We start from the raw sequence: 13,528 nt of genomic DNA, 5'->3' as shown, positions 1-13,528 counted from the left end.
CAGCGCCGATTGTTGAGACTAAGGATGAACCCCTGAGGGATCCCTGTATACCAACACCGTGTGGTCCTAACTCTGAATGCCGAAACATCAATGGAGTACCGGCTTGTTCGTGCTTGGCGAACTTTATCGGCCAGGCTCCCAACTGTCGCCCTGAGTGCACGATTAACTCGGAATGTCCCAGTCAGCAGGCGTGCATCAACCAAAAATGTCGCGATCCGTGTCCAGGAGCCTGCGGTCAGAATGCTGTTTGCAGAGTCACCAACCACACACCACTTTGCGCCTGCATCGATGGTTATATAGGCAATCCATTCACCAGCTGTAGTCCCAAGCCACCAGAACGTAGGTGTCATAATGAGATTTTACAGATCCAGCGAATATTTACCCTCGTCAAAACTATTCCCTCCTTTGTAGCGCCAGCGCCACCAATTGCCGACGATCCTTGCAACCCATCACCTTGCGGAGCTAATGCTCTCTGCCGAAATGGCCAATGTTCGTGTATACCCGAATACCAGGGAGATCCGTATGTCTCTTGCCGTCCGGAGTGCGTGCTGAATACAGATTGTCCAAGAGATCGGGCCTGTGTGCGCAACAAATGCATCGATCCATGCCCTGGAACTTGCGGGGTTAACGCTTTGTGCGAGGTCACCAACCATATTCCTATTTGCCGCTGCCCAGAGCAGATGTCTGGCAATGCTTTCTTCGAGTGTCGACCAGTGCCTCCAGCCAAAATTCAAAATCCCTGCCAGCCAACGCCTTGTGGTCCGAACAGTCAGTGCCGGGTGGTGCAGCAAACCGCAGTCTGCTCCTGCCTGACCGACTACGCCGGCAGCCCGCCGCAATGTAGACCGGAATGTGTGACCAACTCAGACTGCCCTGCCGATCAAGATTGCCAGAATATGAAATGTCGCGATCCCTGCCCTGGTACTTGTGGCTTCAATGCCCTCTGCAACGTTGTCAACCACCGACCCTTCTGCAGCTGCCCCTCAAGCATGTCCGGAAATCCCTTTGTGAGCTGCCAGCAGCTAAGTAAGCCACCATGGTTTTTTAATGCTTTTCCCATGCCTAAGCCTGAAGTTTTTTCAGTAATACGCGATGAGAGACCACCAAATCCCTGCCAGCCATCGCCTTGTGGCCCCAACTCCGAATGTCGCGTCTCAGGAGACTCACCATCGTGTTCTTGCCTACCCGAATTTGAGGGTGCACCCCCGAATTGCCGACCCGAGTGCATATCCAACTCTGAGTGTCCCACCAACCGTGCTTGTATCAACCAGAAATGCGTGGATCCCTGTCCAGGACTTTGCGGTCTTAATGCCAATTGTCGAGTATTCAGTCATAGTGCCATGTGCTTGTGTGACAGTGGCTTCACCGGAGATCCGTTTAGTCAATGCAGTCCATTTAGGGACACTCCTCCTGAAATTCTGCAACCCTGCAACCCTAGTCCTTGTGGTGTAAACGCTAAGTGCGAGGAGCGTGGTGGTGCAGGATCATGCCAGTGCTTGCCTGACTACTTCGGAAATCCCTATGATGGATGTCGACCCGAGTGCGTTCTGAACTCTGACTGTCCCTCAAATCTGGCGTGTGTCAACCAGAAATGTCGCGATCCTTGTCCCGGCACCTGTGGCCAAAGCGCCGAGTGCCAGGTGGTTAACCACTTGGCCACCTGTAATTGCCTGGTCGGTTACACCGGAGACCCGTACAGCTTGTGTCGCATTATAGTCAATGAGCCACGTAAGGATACATCGCTGCTTCATCCAGAACTTCGTGATCATCGTTGGTTTTATTTTCTAGCCGAACGCGTTTATGTTAATCCGTGCCAGCCATCTCCATGCGGTCCAAACTCGCAGTGCCGTGAAGTCAACGAGCAAGGCGTTTGTTCTTGCTTGCCAGAGTTTATTGGTACTCCGCCAGCTTGTCGTCCGGAATGCACCAGCAGTTCGGAGTGCGTCGCTGACAAGGCTTGCATGAACCGCAAATGTGTGGATCCCTGTCCAAATGTTTGTGGACAGCAGGCCGAGTGTCGCGTGCGTAACCACAATCCGATTTGTACCTGCCTCAGTGGATTTACGGGTGATCCATTCACTCGTTGTTATCGTCAGCCGCGTAAGAAAACAGACCCGATTTAAACGCACTTTTGGTTACCAATAAGAACAAATCATTTCCAGCTCCTCCACCAGTGAAAATTCAACGTGAACCCCTTGATCCTTGTGTTCCTTCACCATGCGGCGCGAATTCTCAGTGTCGCGAAATCCACGGCACACCATCCTGCTCTTGCCTGCCCCAGTACTTAGGAACTCCACCCAGTTGTCGTCCGGAATGTTCCATTAATGCCGAATGTCTCAGTCATCAGGCCTGCATTAACCAGAAGTGTCGCGATCCTTGTCCGGGCTCTTGTGGTCTCAACACTCAGTGCAATGTGATTAACCACACGCCCATTTGCAGTTGTCTGGTGGGTTACATCGGTGACCCATTCAGCGTTTGCAATCCCCAGCCAATACCAGAGAAAAGTAAGATCCATTCAACGCTGGCAAAAGCTCTTAAATCATATTTATCCTTTTAATAAACCAGTTCAAGACCCATTGCCTCCCGAGGATCCGTGCAACCCATCACCTTGTGGCTCTAACACTCAATGCAACAATGGGGTATGCTCTTGTCTGCCAGAATACCATGGCGATCCGTATACCGGTTGTCGTCCTGAGTGCGTCCTTCACACCGACTGTGATCGTAGTAGGGCTTGTGTACGCCACAAGTGCGTTGATCCTTGTCCCGGTATCTGTGGCACCAACGCGATATGTGAGGTTTTGAACCACATTCCAAACTGCCGCTGTTTGGAGAGAATGCAGGGCAATGCCTTCATTCAATGCAGTCCAATTCCACGTAAGAATGGTTTAGCCCAAGTCCTCCTCCTTCCCAGTTACTACTAAGTAGAAAACTTTACAGAGCTCGACGTGGTGCAGAATCCTTGCCAACCAACGCCATGCGGACCCAACTCGCAGTGTCGCGTTGTTAACCAGCAGGCCATCTGCTCCTGCATCTCGCCTTTCATAGGAAGCCCGCCGTTCTGCCGACCGGAATGCACCACCAATTCGGATTGTCCCTTGAACCTGGCCTGCCGTAACCAGAAGTGCAGTGATCCTTGTCCTGGAGTTTGTGGTCGCGGTGCCCAGTGTCATGTGACTAACCACAGTCCATTCTGCCGCTGCTTGGAACGCTACACGGGCAATCCGTTCGTGAGTTGTCAACAGGTCATTGAACCTCCGGTGCCACCACCAAGGCAAACTTGCCTGCCATCACCCTGCGGACCGTATTCCCAGTGCCGTGAAGTAAACGAGTCACCTTCCTGCACCTGTCTGTCAGACTACATTGGAGCACCACCCAATTGTCGACCGGAGTGCGTGACCAGTTCAGAGTGTCCCTCGAATCAGGCCTGCATTCAGCAGAAGTGTCGCGATCCCTGCCCAGGACTATGTGGACAATTAGCGGAATGTCGAGTAATTTCGCACACGCCAAGTTGTGTATGTCCGGAAGGAATGGAAGGTGATCCGTTTACTCTCTGCACGGAGAAGAGGATTCAGGAACGGGACCAGTTGGACCCTTGCAGTCCCAGTCCTTGTGGAATCAATGCCCGCTGTACCTCTCGCCAGGATGCCGGCTCTTGTCAATGCTTGCCAGAATACTTTGGGAATCCCTACGAGGGATGTCGCCCTGAGTGCGTCCTCAATTCGGACTGCCCATCGAACAAAGCTTGTCAGCAACAGAAGTGTCAGGATCCGTGTCCAGGAACTTGTGGTCAGAATGCGCTGTGCAATGTCCTGAATCATGTCCCCAGTTGTAGTTGCATAACGGGCTATTCCGGTGATCCGTATAGAACGTGTGTCCCAGAACGTAAGGCTATTGGTCAGAGTCCATTGAATTTTGTAAACTTTCAAGAGTTATCTACCCCTATAGCCGTCAAGGAATACGTCAATCCCTGCCTGCCATCGCCTTGTGGTCACAACTCGCAGTGTCGTGAGGTCAACGAACAGGCCATATGCTCGTGTTTGTCAGAATACGTTGGAGCTCCGCCGGTGTGCCGACCGGAATGTACGATATCTTCAGAGTGTCCGGCTGACAAGGCCTGTGTGAATCAGAAATGTATAGATCCCTGTCCCAACACTTGTGGGGAACAAGCCATCTGTCGTGTCGTGAACCACAGTCCCATTTGTTCCTGTCGCGCCGGTTACACGGGCGATGCCTTCTTCCGCTGCTTCCCCAAGCGTCGTAAGTGACTTCGTTCTTAAACAGTTGGACCCAGTCTTAACCGTCTTATCATTCCAAAAGCGGTACCACCTACACCTATACAAAAGACTCCAGTTGACCCTTGTGTGCCCTCACCCTGCGGTCCCTACTCCCAGTGCCGGTCCCGAGGAGATGCTCCTGCCTGTTCCTGTTTGATTGGATATTTGGGAGCTCCTCCCAATTGCCGACCCGAATGTCGCATCAACGCCGAGTGTCCCAGTAGTCAGGCGTGCATCAATGAAAAGTGTAGGGATCCCTGCCCCGGCTCCTGTGGCTACGGTGCCATTTGTAATGTAATCAATCACACGCCCAGCTGCATTTGCCCGTCAGGCTACTCTGGTGACCCATTCAGTCAGTGCCAGCCGCTGCCACCACCGCCACCAACACGTAAGAATGCACACCGACTGTTAATAGTGTAGAGAGGATTCAAACTATTCCCTTCTCAGCCGCTAAGCTTGACGATCCATGCAACCCATCGCCTTGCGGTCCGAACGCTCAGTGCAATAATGGAGTCTGCACCTGCGTTCCCGAATACCACGGCGATCCTTACAGCGGATGCCGACCAGAGTGCATTACCAGTGCAGATTGTTCACGAGAACTCGCCTGCTCACGTCACAAATGTTTCGACCCTTGCCCGGGAACCTGTGCCCCCAACGCCATTTGTACTGTGCTCAATCACGTGCCCATGTGCACTTGTCCGGAGGGTTATAACGGCAATGCGTTTGTTCAGTGTCAGCCCACACCACGTAAATATTTCCCTTGAGACCATTCTTAAGTCCCAACGAATCCCAACGCAACGTTTCCCTTACAGCCCCTGTCCTCGTCCAGCCCTGCCAGCCCTCTCCATGCGGTCCGAACTCACAATGCCGGGAAGTCAACCAGCAGGCTGTATGCTCCTGTGTGTCAGGTTACTTTGGAACCCCACCGCTTTGTCGTCCGGAATGTACATCAAACTCGGAATGTTTGTCGCAACAGGCGTGTGTTAACCAAAAGTGTATGGATCCGTGTCCCGGTTCGTGTGGCCGCAATGCGCAGTGCAGTGTGGTGAACCACAATCCCTTCTGTACCTGTCTGCCTCGCTTTACTGGCAATCCTTTCGTGGGTTGTCAACAGATTATCGAACCGCCACGCCAAGATATTGTACCTCAAGATCCCTGCCGTCCATCGCCTTGTGGTCCCAACTCCGAATGTCGCGCTGTTGGTGAGACACCAACTTGTACGTGTCTTGCTGATTTCGTGGGCTCTCCGCCATATTGCAAACCCGAATGTGTGGCCAACTCTGAGTGTCCTTCGAACCTGGCTTGTATCAATCAGAAGTGTCGCGATCCCTGTCCAGGGTTGTGCGGTTTTAGTGCCTCATGTCGCGTCGTCTCCCACACTGCAATCTGCATTTGCGATGCGGGCTTGACCGGAGATCCTTTTACCCAGTGTCAGCCCATTGTGGCCGATGTGGAGATCATCAATCCCTGCCATCCCTCGCCTTGCGGCGCCAATGCTGAGTGCATCCAACGGAATGGAGCCGGAGCCTGTCAGTGTCTCGCAGAATATTTCGGGAACCCCTATGAGGGCTGTCGGCCGGAGTGTGTTTTGAACTCGGACTGCCCCTCGAATAGAGCTTGTCAGCAGCAGAAGTGCCGTGATCCCTGCCCCGGAAGCTGTGGACAGAACGCCGAGTGCAATGTGGTTCACCACACACCCATGTGCAACTGCTTCGCTGGATTTGTAGGCGATCCATACCGCTATTGTAGCCAACCGCCAGAACGTAAGCGAGTTCCAATCATTCACATAGTTGTACTAAATTTGGTCGTAGTCGTGGAAGTAGTTACTAATTTGTACTGTATTCTAACCATAACTAGCTGTTGTCCATGAGTATGTGAACCCCTGTCAACCGTCACCTTGTGGCCCGAATTCTAATTGTCGCGAGGTTAACGAGCAGGCAGTGTGTTCCTGCCGTCAAGAATTTGAAGGAGCCCCCCCCAACTGCCGACCCCAGTGCACCTCGAGCTCTGAATGCGCCCCCACCAAGGCATGTATCAACCAAAAGTGCGTTGACCCCTGCCCTGGTGTTTGTGGCCAGCAGGCAATCTGTGAGGTGCGCAACCATAGTCCAATCTGTAGGTGTCCCACCGGCATGTCCGGTGACCCCTTCGTGCGTTGCTTGCCCCGACCAACAAGTAAGGATAAGAAATCATGTGTAATTGACCTACCCTAACCCGTTCTACCCGAAACCAGTTCCACCAACGCCCATGAGGGATGTAGTCCCTTACCGCGATCCCTGTCTTCCTTCACCCTGTGGCCTGTACTCATCGTGCAGGAATCAACAGGATCAGGCCGTTTGTTCTTGCTTGCCCAATTACTTTGGCACTCCGCCGCATTGTCGTCCCGAGTGCACCATCAATGCCGAGTGCCCAAGTCACTTGGCCTGCATCAGCGAGCGCTGCCGCGATCCCTGTCCCGGTGCCTGTGGTCAGCAGACCGAGTGCCGAGTCATCAGTCACGTTCCCAGTTGTGTTTGCCTGCGGGGCTATGTAGGCAATGCTTTCCTGGCCTGCCATCCAGCACCACGTAAGAGTTTTGCAGTGCTAAACCCTTTTCTTTGGACTAAGACTAGGAACCGTTTCACAGCCCCACCAGCCCGTGAAGAACCCAGCGATCCGTGTAATCCCAGTCCCTGCGGCAGCAATGCCATCTGCTCAAATCAGGGAGAGTGTTCATGTCTGGCCGATTATCAAGGCGATCCCTACGTGGCCTGCAGACCAGAGTGTGTACTAAGCTCGGAGTGTCCTCGAAATCTGGCATGCATACATCAGAAATGCACTGATCCCTGCCCCGGAACGTGTGGCAGTAATGCCATCTGCGATGTCGTTAACCACATCGCCATGTGCCATTGTCCCGAGCGAATGACCGGCAATGCTTTTGTGCAATGCTCCCCAGTGCAACGTAGGTTATACTCTCATTTTCTTAGCAAATCCCAGTTCATTCCTTACCTCTTCTCCAGTGGATGTATATCGCAACCCTTGTAATCCCTCGCCATGTGGCTCCAATGCCGAATGTCGGGAGCAAAACGGTCAAGCGGTGTGCAGCTGTCTGCCCAACTATTTTGGTGTGCCTCCCTCTTGTCGACCCGAATGTAGCACCAACTACGATTGTCCCCCCAGTTTGGCTTGTCAGAACCAACGGTGTGTCGACCCTTGTCCAGGATCATGTGGGGCCTATGCCGACTGCCGAGTTGTAAGCCACAGTCCTTTCTGTAGTTGCAGACCCGGCTATACTGGCAATCCCATCGTCCAGTGTCATGTGATTAGTAAGTTCAAGTGCATATCCAAATTGAAAGAAGACCATATAGTTAATGCCCCGCCTGTAGTTGAACCTCAACGGGATCTTGTGCCGCAAGATCCTTGCCAGCCTTCACCCTGTGGACCGAATAGCGAGTGTCGCCGCGTGGGCGACACACCATCCTGCTCTTGCCTCTCAAACTTCTTTGGCACACCGCCCAACTGCCGACCCGAATGTGTCTCCAACTCTGAGTGCAGCCAGTTGCATGTGTGTATTAATAACCGCTGCAAAGATCCGTGTCCGGGTCTCTGCGGCACTGATGCCGTATGTCGGGTGATCAGTCACAGTGCCATGTGCTACTGCCAGCCGGGTTACAGCGGCGATCCATTCGTCCGTTGTGCACCACATATTCAAAGGGAACCGATTGAGATTGTGCAACCCTGCAACCCGAATCCTTGCGGCTCCTTCGCCGAGTGTCGTCAGCAGAATGGAGTCGGTTCCTGCCAGTGTCTGTCGGAGTATTTCGGCAATCCCTACGAGGGATGTCGACCTGAGTGTGTGCTCGACTCCGATTGCCCCTCTCAGCTGGCCTGTGTCAATCAGAAATGCCGTGATCCCTGTCCCGGAAGTTGTGGCCAAAATGCCGAATGCTTTGTGCGTAATCACTTGCCAACTTGCAACTGCTTCAGCGGGTATACGGGTGACCCCTATCGCTATTGCAACATTGAACGGAAACGTAAGCGGACCCTTTATTATTTCCCTTGACATTTCCCTCTAGACATTTTAAATTCCTTTACAGCCATACGGGAATACGTCAACCCATGTCAACCCTCTCCTTGCGGTCCCAACTCTCAGTGTCGCGAGCAGAATGGTGTGGCCACCTGCTCCTGTTTGCCAGAGTTTGTAGGCCTTCCGCCAGGATGCCGACCAGAGTGTACCGTCTCCTCAGAGTGTAATCTTGACAAGGCGTGTGTTCGTCACAAGTGCATTGATCCTTGTCCTGGTGCTTGTGGCAGTTCTGCCAATTGCCAGGTGGTGAACCATGCTCCACTTTGCTCTTGTCAAGCGGGTTATACAGGAGATCCCTTTACCCGTTGCTACCCCAACCCTCGTAAGTTTTCAAACCGGACAAGCCTATTTCCCCTTCTTATCCTTCCCCTTTCCCGTTTAGCTCCACCTACGCACATCATTCACGATGTAGTGCGGGATCCTTGCCAACCGTCTCCCTGTGGGGCCAATGCCCAATGTAGGCAGTCCCAGGGGCAAGCCACCTGCTCCTGTTTACCCAACTACTTTGGTGTCCCGCCCAATTGTCGACCCGAGTGCACTCATAGTTCAGAGTGTCTGTCCAGTCTGGCCTGCATCAATCAACGGTGCGCCGATCCCTGTCCCGGCTCCTGTGCCTACAACGCCATGTGTCATGTGCGAAATCACGTTCCCAGTTGTCAGTGCCCAGTGGGATATGTAGGTGATCCGTTCACCAATTGCCAACCCCAACCTCAGCCACCACGTAAGAATTATAAAGTGTGTAAAGTGTTGTTCCTACAAGCATAACGCCTTGCCCTCACCCTCAGCTAAACCCATTGCTTTCGACGACCCCTGTAATCCTTCTCCCTGTGGATCAAATGCCCTATGCCAGAGTGGTCAATGTTCTTGTATAGCCGAGTACCAAGGAGACCCGTATATTGGCTGTCGTCCGGAGTGCGTTTTGAATGCAGATTGTGCGCGAAATCGAGCTTGCGCTCGTCATAAGTGTGTGGATCCTTGTCCAGGAACGTGCGCTCCCAACGCCATCTGCGATGTGCTTAACCACATTGCCATGTGTCGCTGTCCGGAACAAATGACAGGCAATGCCTTCATCCAGTGTGAAACTCCGCCAAAGTTGCTGACACCACCTGATCCATGCTATCCCTCGCCCTGCGGTCCGAATAGTCGCTGCCGTGTGTTTAACGACAATGCTGTTTGCTCCTGCATTGAGGATTTCGTTGGCACGCCACCAAATTGTCGACCAGAGTGTACGCATAACTCGGACTGCCTACCTAGTCTGGCTTGCCAGAGGCAGCATTGCATGGATCCGTGCCCTGGAACTTGTGGCTTTAATGCTCTTTGCCATGTGGTTAACCATGCACCGATTTGCAGTTGCCCACCAAGACACAATGGAAATCCCTTCCTGGGCTGCTTCCCAGAACCAGTGCGACGTGATGAAATTGTTCCAAAGAATCCATGCCAACCCTCGCCATGTGGTCCATACGCCAAGTGCTCGTCTGTGGGAGACCAGGCGCAGTGCAGCTGCCTGTCCGAATACATTGGAACACCGCCCAACTGCCGGCCGGAGTGTGTAACCAATTCGGAGTGCTCCTTTGATAAGGCCTGCTTGAACCAACGATGCCGTGATCCCTGCCCTGGAACATGTGGCTCCAATGCCAATTGCCATGTGCTAAGCCATGCTGCAATGTGCTACTGCCTACCAGGCTACACTGGCGACCCATTCACGTCCTGTCGTCAGGTACCATTGATCCAGCAAGCCGAGATAGTTCAACCTTGCTCTCCCAATCCTTGTGGAGCCAATGCTGTGTGTCGCCAGGAAGGAAATGTCGGCTCCTGCCAATGCCTTCCCGAATACTACGGAAATCCATACGAGATTTGTCGTCCGGAGTGTGTAACCAATAACGACTGCCCGGCCCATAAATCCTGCCAGCAGATGAAGTGTCGAGATCCTTGCCCAGGAGTCTGTGCCCTAAATGCTTTGTGTCGGGTGATTAATCACTTGCCAACTTGTCATTGTCAGAACGGTTTTGTTGGTGACCCCTACCGCTATTGCCAAGTTCCCGAGAAACGTGAGTTCCGTGTCGAGTATATTCTGTGGTTAAAGAATCAATTCGCCTTCCTTTAGCTGTCCTCAAAGAATATGTCAATCCCTGCCAGCCATCACCGTGTGGTCCAAACTCCCAGTGCCGAGAAAACAACGAACAGGCCGTCTGCACATGTCTGCTCGAGTATGTGGGTGCTCCGCCCAATTGTCGACCCGAGTGTGTGACCAGTGCAGAGTGTCCTCATGACAAGGGGTGCATTAGGCAAAAGTGTAGTGATCCCTGCCCCGGTGTGTGCGGCTCCAATGCCGATTGTCGTGTCATCCAGCATGCCCCAATTTGCAGTTGTCGCCCTGGTTTCACAGGCGATGCCTTCACTCGCTGCTTGCCCCTGCCACGTAAGATTTTATCTCTGGGGTGTACCCAACTTTCTTGCTTACCCTCCTTCAACTTACAGCCCCAAGACCACCACAGTTGGACGTGTATCGCAATCCTTGTGTACCCTCGCCGTGTGGACAGTTTGCAGAGTGTCGGGATAACCAAGGAACTGCTACTTGCAGTTGTCTGCCTTCCTATTTTGGCACTCCGCCCAACTGTCGCCCCGAGTGTACCATTAACCCCGACTGCCCCGCTCATCTATCCTGCCAACAGCAGCGTTGTCGCGATCCCTGTCCCGGAGCCTGTGGATTCAATGCCTTGTGCACGGTTATCAATCACAATCCCACGTGCCAGTGTGCGCCTGGACTAATTGGCAACGCCTTCACATCCTGTTATGCTCCACCACCAGTTGCAAGGGATCCCCCCCAAATAAGTGATCCTTGTTCTTTGATTACGTGTGGTGCCAACGCAGTTTGCAATCAAGGTCAATGCAGTTGTTTGCCTGAATTTGTGGGCAACCCATTAGTGGGATGTCGTCCAGAATGTGTGCTGAGCACGGAATGCGACTGGAACAAGGCATGCGTAAGAAACAAGTGTGTCGATCCATGTCCTGGAACGTGCGGATCCAAAGCCATTTGTGAGGTGCACAGACACATAGCTATGTGTCACTGTCCACCGGGAATGACAGGAAATGCCTTCAGCCAATGCCGACCTCTACCACCACCTCCAACGCGCGATGTCGTCGATCCTTGTCAGCCGTCACCATGCGGACCAAATTCCCAGTGTCGCAATATCAACGGACAGGCTGTATGCTCGTGTCTTCCCGACTTTGTTGGAGTCCCACCATCCTGTCGACCAGAGTGCATCAGTAATGCGGAGTGTCCGCTGCACTTGGCTTGTCTCCAACGACATTGTCGAGATCCCTGCCCCGGAGTTTGTGGCTTGAACGCTGAATGTCGAGTGATTAATCACAGCCCGAATTGCCATTGCATTGGCTCTTTTACGGGAAATCCTTTCGTCGCTTGTCACCGACAACCACCACCACTGATTAGGCAAGACCCTATTGATCCTTGTCATCCATCTCCGTGTGGAGCTAATGCTGAATGCCGTGCACAGGGAAGCAATGCTCAATGCAGTTGCCTAGCCGACTTTATTGGCACCCCGCCCAATTGCCGACCAGAGTGTGTGTCCAACTCAGATTGCCCCACGAATCTTGCTTGCCTGAATCAGAAGTGCCGCGATCCCTGCCCAGGTGTCTGTGGCTCCAATGCTGAGTGTTATGTGATTAACCATACTCCCATGTGTACGTGCCTTAGTGGACAAACTGGCAATCCTTTTGTGGGCTGTCAAGTGGTGCGAGATATTCCTGAGCCACTTACACCATGTGTACCCAGTCCTTGTGGAGCCAATGCTCTCTGTACGGAGACGAATGGAGCTGGAGCCTGTCAGTGTCTTCCGGAGTTCTTTGGTAATCCCTATGAAGGGTGTCGACCCGAGTGTGTGCTTAACTCGGACTGCCCAAGCCATCTGGCCTGTCTCAATCAGCATTGCCGCGATCCCTGTCCCGGAACCTGTGGTCCAAATGCCCAGTGCCAAGTGCGCGATCATCTGCCGCAATGCAACTGCCTTACGGGCTACCAGGGAAATCCCTATGTCTACTGTAGTGTCCTGCGTGAACGTAAGCAGATCTTAGATCGAATACTTAATAGTCCTTAAACTTACCCTGTCTCTTATCCGACAGCCCTGCCCGAACCCATTCCCTCACGCCCCTGTCAGCCCTCACCCTGTGGCCCGAACTCCCAGTGCCGTGAGTCGAATAACCAGGCGATTTGCAAGTGTCTGCCCGATTTCATTGGATCCCCACCGGCCTGTAGGCCCGAGTGTACTATCTCCAGCGAGTGCGACCTAACCCTGGCGTGTGTCCAACAACACTGTGTCGATCCGTGTCCAGGTGTTTGCGGCAGCAGTGCCCAGTGTAGGGTTATTAACCACAGTCCGCACTGTAGCTGCCTGCCTGGTTACACGGGTGATGCCATCAGTGGTTGTCAGCGCATACGTAAGACTCGGACTTCTTTACACATCCCTGAGAGCTTCCTTAACTCTAAGCCCTTTGCAGCACCCGCAATTAGCTACGATGTTCCCAAGGAAACCTACCGCGATCCATGTGCTCCCTCTCCCTGTGGCGCCTTTGGACAATGCCGTGCTCAGGGCAACCAGGCTATTTGCTCTTGTCTGCCTGGTTACTTTGGAGCTCCTCCCAATTGCCAGCCGGAGTGCGTGATTAATCCGGACTGCGCCTCCCATTTGGCGTGTATCAGTGAAAAGTGTCGCGATCCGTGTCCCGGTTCTTGTGGACTTCTGGCCCAATGCAACGTCATTAACCACACACCCATCTGCAGTTGCCCATCAGGTTATCAGGGTAATCCCTTCGTAAGCTGTCAACGAACTCCTCCACCACCAACTCCTCCCCTTCGCGATGCCTGTAATCCCTCGCCTTGTGGCTCCAACGCAATCTGCAGTTCTGGTGGTCAGTGTTCTTGTCTGCCCGACTTCGATGGCAATCCCTATGTGGGCTGTCGTCCTGAGTGCGTTCTGAACACGGACTGTGCCAGGGACAGAGCCTGCCAGCGCAGCAAGTGCACAGATCCCTGTCCAGGAGCTTGTGGTGTTGGAGCAGTTTGCGAAGTGCGCAACCATATACCCACATGTAATTGTCCGCCAGGAACTTCGGGAAACGCTTTCGTCCAGTGTACCGTTGTGCGATGTAGGTTTCAAACTAAGAATCCAGT

The 13,528-nt window shown here is 53.2% G+C and overlaps 1 protein-coding gene across 50 annotated transcripts in view; it reads left to right on the top strand.

Annotated features, from left to right (window-relative positions):
- Window positions 1-13,528, top strand: part of LOC128263194 (uncharacterized) — a 131,314-nt gene that overhangs the window by 96,624 nt on the left and 21,162 nt on the right. For 23 of the 50 annotated variants that reach the window (XM_052997963.1, XM_052997964.1, XM_052997960.1 and 20 more), the window contains 21 exons: window positions 4-339; window positions 412-1,728; window positions 1,789-2,100; window positions 2,163-2,504; window positions 2,566-2,874; window positions 2,938-3,882; window positions 3,946-4,257; window positions 4,318-4,662; window positions 4,722-5,021; window positions 5,087-6,037; window positions 6,132-6,449; window positions 6,508-6,840; window positions 6,901-7,215; window positions 7,274-8,287; window positions 8,351-8,662; window positions 8,723-9,061; window positions 9,126-10,388; window positions 10,445-10,759; window positions 10,819-12,417; window positions 12,481-12,795; window positions 12,856-13,503. The exons of 3 other annotated variants lie outside the window; for them this stretch is intronic. In XM_052997963.1, the coding sequence (XP_052853923.1) occupies window positions 4-339; window positions 412-1,728; window positions 1,789-2,100; window positions 2,163-2,504; window positions 2,566-2,874; window positions 2,938-3,882; window positions 3,946-4,257; window positions 4,318-4,662; window positions 4,722-5,021; window positions 5,087-6,037; window positions 6,132-6,449; window positions 6,508-6,840; window positions 6,901-7,215; window positions 7,274-8,287; window positions 8,351-8,662; window positions 8,723-9,061; window positions 9,126-10,388; window positions 10,445-10,759; window positions 10,819-12,417; window positions 12,481-12,795; window positions 12,856-13,503 (12,240 nt within the window). Of the gene's footprint in view, window positions 1-3; window positions 340-411; window positions 1,729-1,788; window positions 2,101-2,162; window positions 2,505-2,565; window positions 2,875-2,937; window positions 3,883-3,945; window positions 4,258-4,317; window positions 4,663-4,721; window positions 5,022-5,086; window positions 6,038-6,131; window positions 6,450-6,507; window positions 6,841-6,900; window positions 7,216-7,273; window positions 8,288-8,350; window positions 8,663-8,722; window positions 9,062-9,125; window positions 10,389-10,444; window positions 10,760-10,818; window positions 12,418-12,480; window positions 12,796-12,845; window positions 13,504-13,528 lie in introns of those variants that run through there. 24 more of the 50 variants (XM_052998008.1, XM_052998003.1, XM_052997998.1 and 21 more) reach the window with 8 other exon arrangements.

The sequence above is a fragment of the Drosophila gunungcola genome, unplaced genomic scaffold (assembly GCF_025200985.1).
Source record: "Drosophila gunungcola strain Sukarami unplaced genomic scaffold, Dgunungcola_SK_2 000001F, whole genome shotgun sequence".
NCBI classification, from domain to species: domain Eukaryota; kingdom Metazoa; phylum Arthropoda; class Insecta; order Diptera; family Drosophilidae; genus Drosophila; species Drosophila gunungcola.
The sequence above is the reverse complement of the archived record's forward strand: the minus strand, read 5'-3'. Positions and strand labels throughout refer to the sequence as shown.